Genomic DNA, 20,654 nt, shown 5'->3' with positions numbered 1-20,654 from the left:
TGTTGATGAAAAGGCATGTGAAATATTTTGTTTGTCTTGGTATGTTTCTTAATTTCTTGCCTCCCCTTCCTTGTCTTCCATATTTTCAACTCAAGCTGACTTACAAACCCTGCTTAATGCTGCTGATCTTCTTCAGTAGCTCCAGGTTTAATCTTCAGTGGTGGTGGTGTTGTCCTCTTCCCATCCTTGTGCTGCTTCTCATGTTGCTTCACTGTAGTCAGTAGTGCATTTGGTGAGTGAAGCAGAGCAGGGGATGAAAGTAAAACTTAGGAGAGCAGGAAAAATACATCCATGCCTGAATATTTGCCAGTCTCATTCTGTGTCTATACTCCTCTCCGAAACACATGCAAAGACCAACTCAAGACACCTGTGTTGACCTTGATAAAAGGAACAGAACATAATGATGCCTTACTTGTCCAAGTAAGAGAACAATGTGTTTTAAAGAAGTAGATTAAATAATGAATAAGTAGGCACACAGGCTGTTCCACGTAGCTGGGACCAGTGGATAAACAGATAATGAGGAATACAGTGGGTTTTGTGGTAGCTACGTAACAAGAGGCAACAATGCATGCCTTAAGAGAAATTCAAGTAAAGGTCACCTGTAACACTGGGGACTCTCAGGGAATACAATCACCAGAGACCCCTTCAGGGGACCCTGTAGGAATATAAAAGGACTACTCTTACTAAGAGGTAGATGCATGCAAATTAGTTCTAGAAAAAGTGATGTGTATGTATTAGCCAGGAAGTACACTGTAATCAATATTTATGATCATGATGGAATAAACATCTTTTTTTGTAAAGTTTTGTGACACATCAGAGTAGAGGAAATAACCTCTGTGTGTCCAGTGTGCTGCAATAAAGAATGCCTGCTTTTTAGTACTTCAAATTCTGTTTCAAAGTTTCCTCCCTAGCTTATTTTGGTATTAACCCAGAGCCCTGTGTTTGGCAGGGTCAAGAATGAGCAGTGAGGGAACAAGGAGAGGATGGTTTGTAATTGGTGCTGTTGAAAAATGTAAAAAATAGTCTTTTTTGGAAAGTGTGTAGCTTGAGTATTAGGGGAGATGTGTTCACTCTTGACTGTGGTAAATTGATTTGCTTAATTATAGGAGAAATTCAGTACTTGCAGTTTTGCTAGCTACTTGACTTACCAGAACAGAATTTCTCAATTATCCTTGCAGATGATGATATAAAAAATGTTACAAAAGTTGTAGCCAAAAAATGGAATTTGTATATCAAAGGAAACTGCGCAAATGTGTATTGAAATGCAGACTGGTAAAATGGCACTTAGAGTAAAATCAGGCTTAACATCATAGCTGTTCAGATGAAAGTGAAATGCCTTGATAACAAGTGAAAAACTGCTTGCTAATTTTTCAGAATAAGAATTGCTTTAGTAAAATGGGTGGAGTTTTATTACAGCACTGCTTTATACTGAGTTGCCAGTTAAACCTTGAACATCTGTTGGAAAAATCTAGTGAAAAAGTTACCTAAATCTTGTATGAAGCAATTAGAGTAAGGAATTAAGTTTTCCTGCAAAAAGTAAAATATTTAATAGTTTCTGTACTTTTACATTTTATTGTAAAAATGAAACAGAAACCACTTTAAGCCCATGCTAGTTTAGTTCACTATACAAGTGGTGAGTTAGATACTGGTGTTGAATTCATTGGGTTAAACAGATCTTTTTTAAGGTCCTAAATCTATGTTTCCTCTCAAATGGGAGCTGAAGGTCTAGAATCTATGTTAGTGTAGACTTGCATGACTGTTCTACTGTAGGCTTTTTGCATGTGACTTCCATGTGCTCAGTGATTATTATTTCAGCCTTAGCTTCAATTGCTTCCTTTTTTGGTTGTAATGACTACGGTAATTTTCTTCAAGCAAGATATCAGTGCCTAGCATTTTAGAGATTTTTCTTGGATGTTAAAAACAAGCCTCAGTGCTAATAGGACATTCTTATTTTCTGCAGCTAGAAAAGGTGTCTGCTTAAAAATGTTTATATAGATCTTCTCCATTTCAACCTAGTTCTACTCACAGTTCAACCCCAAGTTTTGAACTTTACTTTGTCCTTTCCATTCTGTTGAAAAGACTAATTGTTTAACCTTTGTGTTACTGGCTCTCAGCTTTCTTCAACCTGGAGCCTAACTATGTTTGTCTTAGAATTGTACCCCATTGTGTCTTGCAGAGGAGAGGAGGGAGAGAGCCCTGCTTATTTATTCCTAAGTTTTTATTGCTTTCCCTTGCTTAATGTGAAGGTAATAATGATATTAATACAGGTCAACTTTTCCGCTCTACAAGTCATCTCATTAAATTTGAATGTACTACATTTGTGTTCTCACGTGACACGGATCTAGGTCAGTCACGTCACACTGCTGGTGTGTGTGTGTGTATGTAATACCACTCTCTTATTAATATTCCACACTTAAAAGTGTTTACTTTAATCTATTCTGTAGCAACAAATCATCAATGGGAATACATTCCCTTTGTAGTAAAACAATTATTTCTTTATAAGATTAAGGTAAATTCCTTATGGCATTGAAACAAGAAAGTGTTTGACCTTGGGTGATAGAATATGTCATCAGTGAATAACAAGTAAACATTACTTCAGTGATAAATGAGAATTTTCTTTTTCTAGCTCACACCTTATTGACAGGAAAGTGGTATAACATCCTTTCAAAAATATTTATCCTTGCAAGTTGTCTTTGAAGTTGTTTAATATATCTTAGCTTGTGCAAGCATAATCAGATTTTCTTTTTTCCCCCCAGTCGGTGTTATCCGCTGTCCAATTTGTGGTCAGGAATGTGCAGAGAGACACATCATAGATAACTTTTTTGTGAAGGATACCACAGAGGTTCCCAGTAGCACAGTAGAGAAATCAAATCAGGTAAGTGCATTAACATGTAATCAAGTTAACACCTTTTGGATGTGTGTTCATATCCTTGGCTTCTTGCTGTGTAGCCTTTTTGCTCTTCATATGCAGACAGAACTTCAACTACTTAGACATCACATGGGGTAGCTACTCTAGAAAATCAGTTAAAATGTATGAAAAAGAATGTGAAGAAGGTGGTTATATTACTCTATACTATTTTTAATTGTTGATATAAACTTGCATCTTAATAGCAAAAGATAAATGTAAGGAATAGGCATTAGAATGGAATTTCTGTTCTTTGAACAGGGTACTTGAAGCACTTTTTGAAACAAAGACTTGAATACACTACACTAGGAGATCTAAATGGACTTTATCACATTACTGACAAAACATGGCATTAAATAGCTGGAGTCCTGTTGCCAAGGAAGAGGCTCAAAATGCTAGTTGGGGAGGATGGTATATTGTAGGGGTTTCTTGTTTGTTTTCCTTATGTAGGCTGCCTTTTCTTCCTTTTGCAGTCAAGTAATAGCCGTCTCATAAAAGTTATCTGGAAGAACAGTAATACTGGGCTTTTCTTTTCATTATGTTATTTTCAGGAGGCTAGTGTGGAAGCAATACAAAACAAATAGTCATATCTGTGTAGGATCACAATTGAACAATCTCTGTTAGCAAAATAATGCATGTCTTCATTTTTAGCTAGTAAAGGAGTAACTAATGCATCTCTTTACTCATGGACTTATTAAACTCCAGAAACTTACTGTAAATAATTCAGCCTCTTTGTATGTTGCTGCATTCCTCATAAGAAGAGTACAGGAAGGTTGCCATATCAGTGTGGCTTGCATTCCAACTCATGCCCTAATATTTGGATGGTGGTCTCCTTTTATTTTGAAAATTCCTCTTTTTCACTTTCCCATTTTAGGGGGGACTGTATCATTGGCTCTTGAGCTGTTTGCTTCAGGGGCAGTGTCTTAGAGGTCCTGTGATGTGCATTCTGCTCCTTTCAAGGCTTAGCTGGAATTTGTGCTTGTGTGTGGGAACAGCCACATCTCTTGGGAGCAGATGACAGGAGCCAGTCAGGTTTGTGATACCAACTTGCTGGCTATTGAAGGCATAAGTGGTGTCATCCTATCCAAGGAACAGAACTTGTGTCTTGCAAGTCTGAACATTAAACTGTTCAGATTTTAACGAATTTTGACACTGGATTTCTGAGAAATGTAGACCTTACCAGAAGCAGTTGCTGGAAGTACAAGCTGTGTTCTTGTAATGTAGCCCTGTTTGAACTTGGCTTTTTTTGGATTTGGCAAAGGGAAATGTTTGTTTCTTGTTTGTCCCCTGAGAATTGCAGGATAATATCTGAATTTTGCAGATGGTTGTGAGATTTATATGGTCTCTCAATACTGTACCAGTAAGATTGACAAAATGAGTAGTCCCTGTTGAAAATTTGATCATAACTTTTATAGTGACTTTAAAATTAGGAAGAGAAGCAAGATAGCAAATAATGTTATGCAGAAGCAGTCCTAAATGTTTGGGTTTTTTTTTTGAGAGGGTGGGGCTGTCCCATAACCTGTACTTAGTTATATAACAAGTCCTTGAAGATACTGCTTTGGGGAGTGGTGATAGAAATGGATTCTATTCTTCCCTTGGGAGTAGTAACCAATTTTTTGAAGTATCTGATCACTCCCTCTTTCCCCTCACAATATTTTTTTGCTTCCTGTGAAAGTTAAGTGGAGAATTCCATTCACTGCATGGTGTGAACAAATGTCAGGGAGGTTCTTGAAAACATTTATGTTTCCTTCAAATCCCTTCTAGACTTTGGTCTTACTCTTCCATTCCATATTTGTTTCTCCCTCTCCCTGACACAAACCAGCAGGTTTGCACTTTGAAAGCAAATCTGTTCTTCAGCTAAGGTCCTTGGTTGAACTCAGCACACTTTCTGTAGCAGTTGAAGGCAGACCAGCATATGTTGCTGAACCAGCAGAATAGGACATTCATGTGCTTTTTTGCTGACTTTTTTCTGAAAAGATGAAGCTAGATGTTTTGTTAGATGCCTGCTAAGTGAGTTTGGACCTTACCTCTTGGAAACTAATGATGTGCAGTTTTCTTCATTTGGATAGATTTATTTTGGTATCATAATGAAACTTTTTTGTACCTTGACATAAGAAAAAAGGTACACTGTTCTGTAAATGTCTGTTGTGGAACAGCAAGGTTAAATCAATAATAGTTAAACTGATTAGTGTACTGTCCAGGTTGAATATTATGAGGTTTAACGATGATGGAGCCTTCTAATCAGCCTGTCTTGTTTTGCCTTTGAAGGAGCAAGGAGAAAAGGAAGAAAATTTGCCATTAGCATAGGCAACAGATCAGAGAAATTAAAGTAGAAAAGATACTGACACTTGCAGGAAATACTACATCAGAGATCATCCAAATTCTATCCAAAACTGTGGCTATTTTATAGGATTTTTTTTACTGAGATTTGTTAATTTGTCTTAAGTAGTTTTGCAGCTTTATTTGAACGATTAAGAAATTAGAATTGGAAACAAGGCATGGGTTTTGTGCAAATATTGTTGTGGCTTAGAACCACTGGTGTGTATCTGTGATTAGCCTTATATGTGTGTTGGCAGGAAGGACTGTTTTATTTCAATCCAAAAGAGACTGCAAAAGACCTCTTGCAAATGAAATGTTTGATTTTTTCAGATTCAAAATAGTACTAATGCTAAAGCAGTTTTAGCATACTGAATTAAAACTGCAGGAGTGAATGGCCTATCACGGAGCTGGCATTGTGGGAAGAGAAAAATAACTGGAACCCATGAAAGTTCTGTCCATCTATCTATAATCATGTTTATCTTCCCTGAGCCTGATTTGGGCAGTTCAATACACTACTGGCATAGCTGTGCTTTCTAGCAATTTCTGCTGAAAACTTCAGGAGCACAAGAAGTGAGCATGAAGAAAGTATAGAACTCAAATTCCCTAGTACGTGTTCTACAAGAGCTTTCCTGGGTAGCATTAAAGGTTTTGTGCTGGCTATTAGCATAGGAAACTTCACAAAAGAAAAGAAACTCACAGGAAATGCAATAACTCTGTAGGTTGTGGGCAGCACTAGGATATAAATACTTCGAAAGAGCAGATGCTTTATAACTTTTTTTCACGTTGTGATTTATTGAAAGACTTGGCAAAATTATCAGCTTCTAAAGAGAAGTTTGAAAATAAAAATTAATTATACTTCATAAGAGTGAGCAGAAAAGGGCTTCAGACCTAAGAGATGTTGCTGATTAGATTAGACTAAGACTAAAGGGTCTTATTCTAATCAAGTGAGGGAAATTTAGGGACTTTAACAGAAGAACATGGTGTATGCAAAGCCATGAAAATAAAAATGAGAAATGTGAGATTGATGCAAGAGAGAGGACCTTAGTGATAACATGGGAGTTGGTGAAGCATACTGAGCCTCTAGTGCATTTTAGTATAGGTTCTAATTCCCATAGCTCCTATGTCCAAAACAGAATGTGTGTAAAATATTTTTGATGGTGAGAATAACTTTCTGTATCTTTACCAGTTTCTGATCTGAGAATTTAAAATATTGTACTAGGAATGAAGAACAGCTGGGTTTTTTGTGAGATGTTGGGAATTGTGATAAATGGATATGATTCGTGCTAACTAAATTGTAACTATATCAATATTTTAGAAAATAATTGTTATAAAATAATAAAGGAAAAGTATATGTGATTAGTGTTACAAAGCAGATGGGCCCCTTGGCAGATGTTACATGTGAAAAACAGGATACAGGATGTAGTGTTGAGATAAGCAAGATCCCAAAACAGAAATGGCCTTGTGATGAACAAAGTTGGGACTATTCCAGGTGTGGAATCTAAGTTGTGGTTTTATCTATGAAATAATAAGGCTTATTTGGAATATAATGCTTACTTACATAACACAAAGCTTAATGCACATCTGCAACCTGCCAGATTATTCAGAGGGCTGCGAGGAAGACGATGAGCCTTCCTCTGAAAAGACCACCAAAAAGCCAGGAGACGCCCGAGCAACAAGTGGAGCGTGCACTATGCAGTATAGTGATGTAGAGTTCAAGAATCAAAAATAGGAGGAGATTTATGGAAAATTATTGATGAAAATGTATTAGCATACAGTATATAAGTGTAGTTTGGGTTCCTTTGTTTTGTACGTGAGGCAGGGTGAGAAGCCCTCCCTGTACCCTGGTCAGTTTTGCTTATGCTTTATATGAACCTTAATCATATTTAAGTAATCACTGCCAAATTTTTGTATATGCTTTATTATATTTATTATAATTGATTGTATTCATTTATATAAAATTGCTGTTCAATTAAAACTGCTGCTAAATTCAGTTTTTTTGTTTATTAATTAGACATATAGAACTTCATTCACAACAGGAATGTAGTAACAAAACAAGGTATCAGCTTAGATCTGATACTAGATCCAGATATTAGGAAAGCAAGTCTGACTGCCATAATGAGGTGATTAATAAGGAGAATTTAGAGCAATAAGTTTAAGTTTGTATGGTGCCAGAGGAACCACTGTGTGTTTTATTATGCTCAAACAGCCTATAAAAGCTGTACCTGTGACCAAAATATCTCTGAAATCCAGTGGTTTATGGAGGTGGGTGATAGACTCAGGAAGAGTCACAATATGCTCTTGTATGCTTTGAAGAGATGTGGATATTAATGGGATGGTGGGGTAAGAAGGATTTCATGCATTTTGAGCTGTCAGTACATGATTCATATTTGGAATTACGTATAGTCTTCTGTCTTCCGTGATTTTGTATGTGCCAGGAGATAGTTGTGTAAGTGAGGTTGCATTAGTGAGGTTTGGATCCAGTGGGGGAAAGCATTGCATCTAATTTACATTGGTGAAGTTTGGAGTTCACTGAATATTCATCTGGACTACTTTGCTCTCTTCCTTTGAAACCTTTGCTTGATTATTTAATCTCTTTAATACTCAACGTGTGTTTAATTGGAAGAGTGGTTATTTATTACAGGAGCTGAGAAGACAGGTCTATTACCTCAACTCTTGCAAGTTAATGTGTTTTTTCTGCCATAAAATCTTGTGTATTTTCTTAAAATACTACTTACCTGCAACATGCTGAGTAATTTCTCCTTTCTTTAAATTTGACTGAAGGCTGAATGAACACTTCCTGGGGTTATAAATATAGAACTTGTAACTGAATTAAATGTAATTACAAGGAAAACTCAATTAAAAATAAATGTCTGCCTGACCAGAATAAAAGCTTGTAGATTAACTAGGGAGAGTTTTCTTTGAAATCACTGAAACACTGCTTGTGTGAGTTACCAAAATAAGAATGAGTTTTAGGTTTTGTAAGTGCATAACAAATATTTGCAGTAATTGTACTTCCATATGCTTTAGCTGTATTGCTTAATGTAATCACTAGGAATTCTAGCAAAATCCAACCTACATCTGAAAATGCATATTTCAAACCCGAAGTGGATAGGAACAAATCTGATGCTACCTAGAAGCCATTGCTGTTTTGACAGCTTGAGTTACGACGTCTGTGAAAAGCTTTAGAAATCTGTCTCATATCCACTTGATGGATTTGAAGAGTATAAAGGTGGGGATATGTATTTTTGATATTACAAAGGAGGAGTTTTGATTCTTCTGGCAGCACCTGATTATTGGTTATTGAATCACAATTTTCATCTCATTCCACATACAGCAGGTCAAAACAGTTAAAAAACCCAACTAAAGCATATTGAAAAAAGAAAATAGATGAAGCTCTTGGAATCTAGGGAGAATTAATTACCTAAATGTCCTGCCATGTTCATCTGCCTGATTTTGCTAAAGGTGATCTGGAAAGGCTGTTGTGGGGAGTTTGGTTGGTTGGTTTTGCTTTTAATTTGGTTCCTGCCTTGTTGTTGTTGTTGTTTTGGGGTGGGTTTTTTTGGTTTTTTGTTTTTGTTTTGCTTCTTTGACGTAGAGAATGCCTGAAAGCCTTTTTTGTTCTTTTTCTCTGGTTATTTTGTTTTTAGGGCTGGGTTTGTTTGTTTGTTTGTTTGTTTGTTGTTGTTTTTTTTAATTTACACTAGAAAACCAAATACCCCGTATGTAACTCCACTCTGACTTCCAAAAACATGTCTGGGTATTTGGGGTGCAGCACAATCACACCTCTCTGGCCACAAGACTGATGTGAAAACTTTCTTGTGCTGCCTGTTCAGTTCACTCTCCAGTCAGCAGGCTTAGAATACACCATACATTTCGGAGGGGCGAGACAGAGCATACCATTTCAATAAAATGCAATACTACGATTGCTGATGTAACTGAGCCTTGGGCTACCATGGTGTAATCAGTCCTGGTTTGCATCTCAGTCTTGCAGAGAGTTGCACTGGCACAAAAAGGAGGAGACAACTGGCTGAAGAGAAAGGAAGGAGAGGATTTTTTTCCCCCAAGAATTCAGAATAGTTTAAAATTTGTTTTATTGTTTTTCCAAATGTCATTGAATTTAAGGGTTAATAACAAGTGTTACACTTTAACCCCAGCTGGTAACCAAGCACCATGCAGCCTTTTTTACTTCTCTCTTTCAGTTTATTTCCTCCCTCCCTCCCCACCTCCAGTGGAATGGGGAGGAGAATCGGGGGAAAAAAGAGATAAAACTGTAGGCTGAGCTAAGAACAGCGTAATACATGAAACAAAGTAGTATTAAATAATTATTATAATAATAGTAATGAGAGAGAGAGAGGGAGGGAGGGATGTGTAAAGCCCGAGACAAACAAGTGATGCTAAATAAATTTGCTCACCACCCACTGACCAGTGCCCAGCCTTTCCCTGAACAGAGATTGGTACTTCCCCACGGTTCATATGCTGAGCATGATATTCTGTGGTATGGAATATCCCTGTGGGAAGTTCAGGTCAGCTGTCCTGGCCACACTTTCTCCTTGTGCATGTGCTGACTGGCAGAGAGCATTGGAAGCTGAAAACTCCTTGAGTTTGTGTAAGCACTGCCTAACAAACTGATGTGATGGTTGTTGCTATCAATGTTATTTTCGTACTAAATCTGAAACCACGGCACTGTGCCAGCTACTAAGGAAAACCCCCACACTATCCCAGCTGAAATCAAGACAGAAAGCAAAAATGTTCAATTTCCTGATTACAGTTAATTTCCTTTAATTGCTATATTTCAATTTTCTAGACTTTTTTAATGATGTCCTGACTTTGGTATTTTTCCCTTATCTACTGGTCTGGATAGGAATAAGATTTTTTTTGTTGTTGTTAAGAGAAGAAGGGGAAGAAAAATAAAAACCAAGGAGAAGTTAAATTTTTGAGGTTATTTTGAAATAGAAAACTTTCAGGCCTCATTTTGTAAAGAAACAGAAAAAGGGGCACAAGCCCAATTTTTTCTCCTTTGCAGGTCACCTATAATGAAACTGCTTCAAACTCCAAGTGACAACAAGAGGGGTCAACAGCCCTTGTGTTGTAACTTCATTTCTCAGAAGATACTTGCTTTGAGAGGTAACATGATTCAGAAGCATAAGCACAGCATTGGGAATCTGGAACTCATTTTCATATTCCAGTTCTGTCAGTAACTTGCTATGTGGCCTAAGGCAAATTTTGTACTAATGTTCCTTTCTTTCCTGAAGGGGAAACTGGAACATAGTTCTATGTATATATTTTTTTATCTGCATGAGATATAAATATTTCCTTCCTCTTTAACTTACTCTATATTTACCTTGTGTGGGTACAGAAGTTGTTTGGTTGAGGTTTTTTATATCAAACTGAAAACAAAACCAAAACTTGTCTCTTTGTTGCTCCTGTGAGCAGATATTTGTCATTGTGATCTGTAGGACGTAGCAATCTTCAGACACCTTGAGGCTTTGGTCTGCAGCAGTGCTAAACATTGCCAGAAATGGGTGGTTGTTACCTAAACCAGTACTACATAAGCATGCTCACTATGTTTTACTACCAAAACCCCATTGAAGGTAGGACTACAGAGGCATTGTAAAGGAGGGGTAAAAATGAAATTATGAGTGTGTGAAATGGTGTTGTCCATCATTCAAAGTTTTCAACTTGTTGTTCATATTGTGGTACTGTAGCAATTTTTTCTTGTGTATAATATTTACTCTGTGTAGAGAGGTTTTGGTCTGCTGACATGTTTGTTTTCCTTAATTATTTCTTGTTCCTAAGTCTCTTGGGTGTAGTCCAAAGAGCCCCAAGGGTTAACAGGCCACAGTTCTTGTGCATTGGTTGTAAATTGTTCTGGGGTAGCTTTTTTGACAAACTTAACTGGAATACTGTCTTTAAGAGGTGATGCTAAGATTCTGAGGAACCTTGCTGCTCAATATGGTGTGTTCTTCCTGAAACCAAGCAGGTGACTGGAAGCTAAAATGAAAGCTGCTTTGTGAACTGAGGGAGGCTTCTAAAATCAGAATAGTGTTGCTTGTGTTCTGTCATTAGTAAATATTTCACAACAGCATCTGGTATACAGTAAACATTGTTTGGCTTCTAAGTGTGCAGGGAGTGGCAGAGAGTAGTGCTCTGACTTTTATCATGTCAAGCAAAGATTTTAGGGTTACACTGACAAAATGACCTGTTTCTTTGAAAAGTCATATTCAGTTACTTCTGTGCTGTTGTTTATAATGTTCCTGTACCTCAAAGAGGTACTCCTGTTCTCATTTCACTATTTTCAGAAGACTATTAAACTGCACTGATGTATGTATACCTGTGTGTATATTCCAAACTTATTTTAACAGCTACCTTTCTTCCTCTTGTCAGGTCTGCACAAGCTGTGAAGACAATGCAGAAGCTCATGGGTTTTGTGTGGAATGTGTAGAGTGGTTGTGCAAGACCTGCATCAGAGCTCACCAGAGGGTTAAATTCACAAAGGATCATACTGTGAGGCAGAAAGAAGAAGTATCTCCAGGTAACATATTTATAATTTCACAAAGAATTTGTGTCTACATTGGAAAGGTACACTGGACCAACACACTTTTTAAAAAAAAAAGTGGTAACTTGAAAGCTGGTGTTCTGCCATTTTTTTTTGTCTCACATAAGCTGAATAGTGGTACATGTTGTTTTTGGGGTGGTTTTTTTTTGTTTGTTTGGTTTTTGGTTTTTTGGGGGTGGTTTTTTTTTGTTTGTTTGTTTTGGTTTGGTTTTTTTTGTTTTGTTTTTGGTTTTCAGGGATTTTTTTTTGTTTATTGGTTTTTTTAATTTAACATGTTTTAAACTAATAAATACATATAGATTTTATCTTCCACATGGATTGTGCTTGCAGATTATTGTCTAGACTTTAGAGATTAGCTGCAGAAAATACTTCTTTAGGCATTTGGTTTCTCTAGTTTTACTAGAGGTCTAATAAATTATTAATATGAGCTTTATTGTTGTATACAGCAGGAAAAGGAGCACTAATAGATTATATATTTTCAGCATTCTGATGAAAAGCCAGCCAAAATTCATGTTTTAGCTAAGTGTCTTTTGAGCTTGAAATGTTTTGCCTTAGAAATGTAAGGGAAGTATATTTTGAATTGGGGCATTTTTCCTCAGTAGGATCTATGATAATTTGGGCTAGAAAGGACCTCAGGAGATCATCTAGTCCAGCCTCCTGCTTCAGGCATTCAATTCTGGGTTCCAGTTGCTCAGGGCTTTATCCATTTGGGCCCTGAGAACCAACAGTGGTGAATGTGGTGTACAGTACAGCCTCTCTGAGAAATTTTGACTACTCTGTGGTAGAAAAGGTTGTAATTCTCTGTTCATTGAGAACCTCTTTTGTTTCAGTTTTTCCCCCACTGTGTCTTGTCTTCTAGTGTCATTGAAGGAGGTTAATAAATGTTACAGGATGCTGACAAACATTCTACTGGTTCTAATACATCCATTGGACTTACATGATTTTTCTTGTAAATACTTAATTTTTAGATATTGTTATATATTATTTTAAATACATGTATTAGAATATATACTTATTTTACTTCCACCCTATCTAGTACGAAGAGATAATCTATTGCTCAAAGGGTCTCTTCCACCATGGTACTTTGAAGATATTTGCTGTATTCTGTATCCCACTTTCACCCATGGTTAATCAAAAGTGACTACTGAGTGTACTTTCAAGAGAGGACAAAAGTGGGTAGAAGTGGCTGCTGGACTGTTAGGCAGAACAGGATTTGGTGGTAGGAATGGCCTCAGTGCACTCAGGCCTCTTTGGGAGGCTGTTTGTTGGTGAGTTGGAAAGAATTTTGACTGAAGTATACAGATCTGAAAATAACTTCTTCCATATTTTTGGAAAATAAATAAATGAATGGGTATGGAAAAGAGACCTTACTGATCTGCAGTGAAGAATGGGTTGCAGTGTGAAGCCAGTTTTCATTACAGGCTATACGTATAATCCTTATGAACTCAGTGTCCAACCTAACTCCTAGGAAATCAGGCTTAGTCAGTTAAATTGTTTAAAGACACAGATTCAGTTTCTGTGATGTGGTGTTTCCTGCACCCTTTGATACTTGCTCACTAGAATCTGAATGAGACCTCTCACCCATTTAGAATAGGGTCCTGAAGGGAAGTTCATATTTCCTGGCTATTACATTCTGTATATTCTACACTTTGAATGTCCATGTCTTGATGTCCTCAAACCCCTTTCCACCAAGTGAGCTGAGAAAGAAGACGGAGCACAAATTAAGTCAACCACCTCCTCACCTCCATTTAAGAAAGGAGCTTGCTGATTTTGCAATGTCTTTTGCAGCTGCAGGAGTAGTGGTTATTACTTTGGTAAATAGTTTTGTGAGGTCAGAAGAAATTATGTTAAAATAGGTTGTAGACATTTTCCGTTAGAGAGGGTGCTAGCTCCATGCTTGAGCAAGAAGAGTGAGACATCGCAGTTTGAGCTTATGGCTGTTACAGTCTCAGTGAGGGACCTGATACACACTTGTACATCTAAGGAAAAACAGGAGAACGCAAATCTTGAACCAGTTCAGGTAGACTGTACTAATGTCTTCCTTTATTCAACAGAGGCAGTTGGTGTGACCAGTCAGCGACCAGTGTTCTGCCCTTACCACAAAAAGGAGCAGCTGAAGTTGTATTGTGAAACCTGTGACAAGCTGACCTGCCGAGACTGTCAGTTACTAGAGCACAAAGAGCACAGGTATCAAAGTGTGTATTTTATCCATCTCACAGGAGGGTAGTCTGAAGTAGATTCAGGCAATCTAGTTCTAGCTGTATAGAACACAGTCAGGTGGAAAAAGTGTAAACTAAAATTTTCTGCTCAGACACGAAACTCATAAAAACCAGAGATTGTATCCCAAAGAATGTGATTGATGAGTGTCTGTTACATTTAGAATAAAACCTAATTCTTCCCGTTGTTAATCTGGTGACTTGAGCACAAGACCTTTTTTACAGTCAAGTTATTTGGTCAGAATTTGTTGCTATGCAGATCTTCAGAGAGTCCTTAGAAAACACCGGGGCTGTGTTATGCAACTGTTCACTTATGTGTAATTTCTCCATTTGTCATTCAACAAGATTATATAACAACATTACCAAACTGTTTCAGAATGGAGAAAATGGGAATTCTTTTTTCTGTGAAGAGCTCTTTCAGAGGAAGAGTTAACCTACAGTTTGGCTAATACTGTACTTTGACAACACTATAACACTCAAATCTTTGTGTTGCTGTTCTTTTGGTCATCTCTTACTGGTCACTGAAGCTGAAAAGCAGAATTATATACAACTTCTGAGTGCAAGGCAAAAATCTTGCTGGTAAACACATACTGTCATGTTTTGGGGCAGAGGCACTCTGGTTAAATATTAATATATTTGCTATACCTGATGCAACCACCCAAAGAGCTTGCTTGCCTGACCAGGTGAATGTCAGTAGGTGGAGAAGTGTTGGCCACCGGTGCTCCTTGGAACAGGCTAAACGTTGCTCATGCAGAGTTGCAGTCTTCCTCTTTTATTCTCCTTTTCTTAGGATTTATATCCCTTTTATAATGTGCCACCCTAAAGATTTTGGTTCCTTGATTTAAAATGTTACCAACTTCTACCAACTCAGCAATCTCTTCTATTTCTGCATCCTTGTCTTGCATGAAGTAATAGCTTACCTGCATTTTCACATTCAAAGTGATGACTACCTCAAAACATTACTTTTTCTTTTGCTAAAATTAGGCTATGTCACACAATATCATTTTGTATTTATGAAAATCATAAATTCTTACTCCAGTGTGACAGGAAATAGACGGTAAAATTAAATGTACTATAAATGAAATATATAAGCATTTGCTGACATATGTTTCCATGATGACAGTTAAGTTTCGGATTTAAGCAGCTCCTTTCTTCAATTAAAGAAGTATTATTTTGTAAGTCACTCTGCTTTTTAGCAAGTATATAACACCTTTTACATGTGTAAATCCTCACTTCTTTTTACTACAGGTACCAGTTTATAGAAGAAGCTTTTCAGAACCAGAAAGTTATCATTGAAACACTAATCACCAAGTTGATGGAGAAGAATAAGTACATAAAATATACAGGGAAACAGATCCATAACAGGTTTGTATTAGATTATGAGGTTAAAACTGACAGAAGGCAACTTTACATATACTGTAGTTTCTTGAAATGTTTAAGTTAGTATATTTTGTACCTCCCTCCTTTCATTCTTCCAGAAAGAGGGATTCTAAAGTTCACTGTAGTGACTGTTGCCTATTCAGTATGCTTGGTTGTATTAGGTAATTCTTCTGCTCAGCCTGTGGACTTAATGGGCAACAGTTACTTGGGTGCAACAAAACAACTTGTGCAATAAAGACTGTAGAATACAGTCTTAAATGCTTCCCCACCATCAGCACATTAATTTTCTTAGTGTAGATCCCTCTTAGAAAATTAAAGGTTGTGACTCAAATTTTCATAACGTTTGTGACATGTATTTGAAGATTTATGTAGTACTTTTATGCTTGGGACTCTGTTCTGAGTACTGCAAACCCAGGAGAAAAATAAATCTGTAAAATGCAATCTGCAGTGAGCCTTTGTGGCTGCTCTTTCAGCAGAGTTCAGGGGCAGCAGTACGCAGGGAGATTCAGCTCAGCTGGGGATGCCAAGTGTGACTTGAACTCTTCCTTCATCTTTGCAGTAGGGGTTTCTCCAGCGTAACATTAAGCTTTGCTGTTGTGAGTTTGAGCACTGCTGTAGAAACAGCTAAATTAGTGCCATTCTACCTTAGGTGGAAATTAGACTTAAGCAGTTTTGATTGGCATGGACCATTCCAGAAAAGTGCCAGAACTCTGAAAATCAACAATTTCAATTACAATGAGCATTTAATAGATGTCAGAGTTATGGCATTAGAGTTTGCTACCAGTTAATTAATTTTATCATAGGTCACTCTTACTTGCTCTATTTCTCCCAGTAATTTTCCTGGCTATAGGTATCTGATGATGCATGTATTAATTAATTTGTGCATATGACCAAGAAGTATTGTAGTCTAAGCAACAGATTTATTTTTTAGTACTGTTTAGAAGATGGGTTTATGAGCTAAAGAACATTATTTTCTATACTGTCTGCTTACAGAATTCTTGAAGTGAATCAGAATCAAAAGCAGGTGGAACAGGATATTAAAGTTGCCATATTTACACTGATGGTAGAAATAAATAAAAAGGGAAAAGCTCTGCTGCATCAGTTGGAGGTAATTTCATTTCTATCATAAGAAGGAAAAATTTCAATCTTAATATTTTCTTCTATGTATTCACATTACAGTAAATTTCTAGCATTAGTCCCCTGTGCATGTCCTGTCATGATTCCAAAGTGGAGAGATGTCCCATACAACTACTTGAGCAAGTGGGGTTTTTGGTGAAGGAAAGTTTGGTTTTTGAGGGGTGGCCAGTTTCTTTCTCCATGCTTTTGCAATTCATAATTCCACACATCATGCATGAAAAGTGTTCTATCAGATTTTTTAATAAATTCAGTAATCCAGTAGCAAATCACAGAAGAGAGTTGTCTAGAATGGGTACCTGGAAAAATAATATCTCCAGTTGTGTTTTAAAAATAGTGTGTGTGTGTGTAGAAAGGCACACACATACGTATAAATATATGTAAAAATGTGTCAGTAGCACAGAGAGTCCTGATATTTTGAGTAAATGTGTACTGACTTTTCTGTTTGTTCTGACTTTGCTGCATCAGGGGGCAGGAGTCCTTTTTAGAGGAGCTAAGTGAAACCACTGTGATCATTGTGAATTACCAGTATGAAAGTTAATGCCTTTTAACTGTAAATTGAACCTTTTGACTGGAACTGCTTTTCTACTTGCAGACTCTGGCAAAAGAGCACAGGATGAAACTTCTGCAGCAACAACAGGAAGTGGCAGGTCTCTCTAAACAGCTGGAACATGTCATGAATTTTTCCAAATGGGCAGTTTCCAGTGGGAGCAGCACAGCACTGTTGTACAGTAAACGTTTGGTAAGTTAGGAAGACAGCTCTGTCCATTCACCAAGAGACTAGGGTTAAGTCAGATAAGCATGCACATGCTTGTCTGGAGTACTGGGTATTAGAATTTTTCATGATTTTCTACTAATTGGAATATTTATATGTGGTTGTCGTGGTTTTCTCTTAAACATAAATACAGAATGTTTCTATTAATTTAGCTCTGTGATCATGGTTCTCTCCTGTTACAATACCATAGAACTACTGTAGATCTGCAGAAGTAGGAACAACTCCTTTTCTGTGGGTTGAAAACCATGGAGCCATAAAACACTGAAAAAAATGTTGTGTGGCCTACATCATCATTGTGCTTCTTTACAATATTTGCTACAGCATCTGAGTTCATGAAAAACGGTATTTGTATATCACGATGTCTGGTACCTAGCGTTTTAATGTAGATATTATTGTATGTCTTTGTTCTGTCAGGTTCATCTCCCACTGAAAAACTTTCAAAATCGATAAAAATTAAACTAAGGTTTTTGTTTGTCCATACAAACAATTACAAAGCTAAATATTTCATGGCTATAATGACCCTTAAGATCTGAGTGCATGTTTTCTCACTAAGCTGAATGTTCGTGATGGACAGAAATCCTAGAAAATTTGAAAGAAAAAAAACAACCCAAAAGCTTACCTTGATTTTTCCAAAGGTTACTAGACTGTACTTGCCTGAGAGCAGCAATCTGGGGCAATCTTGAAGAAAGATGCTAGATGCTTGTTTTTTCCAATTCCTATAAACTGGTTCACAAAGTTTTTTGTGAAAGTTTTTTTCTTTATTTTCTCATTGGTTAGTTGAGAACCTATCAGGGTATTTGGTGGGGTTTGTTTGTTTGGGTTTGGATTTGTGGTGGTGTTTTTGGTTTTTTTTCTTTTTTTTATACCCATTATTGATAGTGCAGGCTATAGCAGAATATTACTTGTTTTTATCAACTTCAAGTAGTCAAATTCATTTGATCTGCCTTATACTGCCTCAGCCAGTCATATTTTTTTTAATTGAATAGAGAAAAAGGATATCAAACTGAGTCATATTGTTTATAATTGCTTAGTGTTGCCATCAAGACTCTGCTACATGAGTAAGAAAACAAATTGTGTTTCAGGCATCTTAATCATATAAACATTAGGCAGCTGAAAGAAAGGACCATCTAGCCCAGAAAGCCTCAGCAAATGAAAAGTATTTTTCAAAAGAACAGATTGAGCTTTAGAAAGTTGGTGCTGCTGGGGAGCTGAGTAGATAACTCATCTGTGGGCATTTGGAAAAAATCTGTTTCCAAGGAGTTTTGCGTAGGAAGAGCATGTGAGACTTTTGCTCCAGCATATCCAGGAGGGAGGAAAGAATGACTTAAAGGCAGCATTAGAGCTTGGGGGCTGTACTCTCAGGATGTACTTTTCACTACTACTACTAACACGAGGTGACCAGTCAGGAGTTTATCTACAACACGTGTGTGCACAATAGTAGGAAAATAGTGGAGCAAACTATGACAGGAACTGTGTGTGACCAGTACTGGTAACAGGACAAAAGCCTAGAATTTCTGTAGTGTCATCTACTTGATTCTGGCAGTATACACAAAAATCCTAAGGAAATCTCTATCCAAAATAATAATAATAATGCACTTCAATTTTTTCCATGGTCATTTAAAAGTCTTTAGTCATGTTAAATGTTTTTGAGTATGGTCTTAAACTGACCTGCCTAAAATTGAAATAAAAAAACTTGTGTCATTTTAAACAGTTAAGATGATTTCACCAATTATATCTCTTTTCCAGGAAATAATCTGTCACTCAAGAAAAACAAGAGTTGAACTCAAGTTTTTTTTTTCCAGGTTCTGCTTGCTGTGTGTGATTCTAAAATTAGTGCCTGTTGTATTTTGGTATATCAGTTCCTGACATTTCTAGTGAAACAACTGCAAGACAACATTTTCTTTCTAGGCACTAAATAAATTGTGAGCATTTGGTAGAATATTCTCTTGTGTAATCACAGTCCAGTTCTTTGGAACCAAGGCATTTGAAAAAATCTGAAAATATCTGTGAATCTGAGTTTTCAAACACAGTTTATTAAAATTTGTTCTTTGGCTGTCTGAGAAAACTTAAATTTAGTACAAAAGAAAATTCCCTCAGATCATACTTGTTGCCAAACAAGTGGCATACTTTGAAAGAAAAATGAATGGGCTAAAATAGATTCATGGGGGAAAAAACATCAACAGTTGTGTAAATCTTAGCTCCACTTGCAAGTAGTTAAAGTCATTGAATATAATGGCCAAGTTTTTAGAAGGATATGTATTTCTGCGGGGAAGAATTGTTATTTTTGTTTAGGCTGTATTCCTAAAACTACTTTAGGAATAAGGGAAAGATGTTAAAAATACCTCTTTATTTGTAGCTTGGATAAGTTTCTCTATCTTTAACCTCAGTTCTCTAGAGGCTTGTTCAGGGGGGTTTTGATAGTAGGTTTTTTTGATTGGTTGCTTTGTTTGGTGTGTGAAGGGGTGTATTTTTGGGGTTTTTGTGCTGTTCAGATATATGGCTCTAGCCCCAGAGGAGAAAAAAAACCCCTTGTTTTTGTTCTTGTTCTAGATTACATATCGACTACGGTATCTCCTCCGAGCAAGGTGTGATCCTTCCCCAGTGACTAACAATACCATCCAGTTCCACTGTGATCCTAGCTTCTGGGCTCAGAATATTTTCAATCTAGGTGTGACACATTTTTTATTAGCCTTTTAATGTCTTGATCCTATTTTGAAAGCAGCTTTCTTTTTGTGACGACAGCCTCTGCGCTATTAATTTCTTCATTTACTCTGTTAAATGTATTTCCCTAACTGTGAGAAACATTTAAAGTGCATTGCATGGGGAAAAGTATTATTTATGAATACTGTGATAAAGTATTTACAAACTTACCTTATTTGAATATGGTATATGTGATGGTGAAAATAGCAGCTTTCAGTTTTCTGGTCAATACTTCTAACTTCTGACTTCTAAAACAAGGAAGGCAGTTTTTAATCTTATTTCACATCCAAAGAAAGGGTTCCTGCTGTCAAACAGCACTCCCAGCTCCTTTCCCATGGGACAGCTTTCAGCCGTGATGATAAGCACCCTAAGAACTCAACAGCTTAGCAGGAGGACTTAAAGGTTTTAGAGGTCTTTCAGGATTTTGACTGTTGTGGTGCTCCTTTCTCTCTCCACTGTTATCTTGGTGGGCATTTTTGTTTTTCTGTCATGTGCAGAAGGCTTTGTGAGATGTCTGTGGGACATTTTCTGCCTTTCATCAGAAAGTGTTCTCTCAGTGTACAGAGGTGCAAATGTGTGATTCTCTACAATGTCAGAGGCAGGAAGTGTTATGGCAGTTCTTCAAGGCAAACAAGCTCCTTTTCCCAGACATGAGGACATTGGATGGTA

General features: G+C 37.0%; 1 protein-coding gene across 1 annotated transcript in view; it reads left to right on the top strand.

Annotated features, from left to right (window-relative positions):
* Positions 1–20,654, top strand: part of TRIM24 (tripartite motif containing 24) — a 55,385-nt gene that overhangs the window by 18,426 nt on the left and 16,305 nt on the right. The window contains exons 2-8 of the mRNA XM_041487514.1: positions 2,757–2,875; positions 11,609–11,756; positions 13,835–13,967; positions 15,245–15,361; positions 16,370–16,484; positions 17,106–17,252; positions 19,836–19,953. Of these exons, the coding sequence (XP_041343448.1) occupies positions 2,757–2,875; positions 11,609–11,756; positions 13,835–13,967; positions 15,245–15,361; positions 16,370–16,484; positions 17,106–17,252; positions 19,836–19,953 (897 nt within the window). The remainder of the gene's footprint in view (positions 1–2,756; positions 2,876–11,608; positions 11,757–13,834; positions 13,968–15,244; positions 15,362–16,369; positions 16,485–17,105; positions 17,253–19,835; positions 19,954–20,654) is intronic.

This window comes from Pyrgilauda ruficollis, unplaced genomic scaffold, assembly GCF_017590135.1.
Source record: "Pyrgilauda ruficollis isolate IOZ18807 unplaced genomic scaffold, ASM1759013v1 scaffold80, whole genome shotgun sequence".
NCBI lineage: Eukaryota > Metazoa > Chordata > Aves > Passeriformes > Passeridae > Pyrgilauda > Pyrgilauda ruficollis.
Note: the sequence above shows the minus strand (reverse complement) of the source record. Positions and strands in the feature narration are given on the sequence as shown.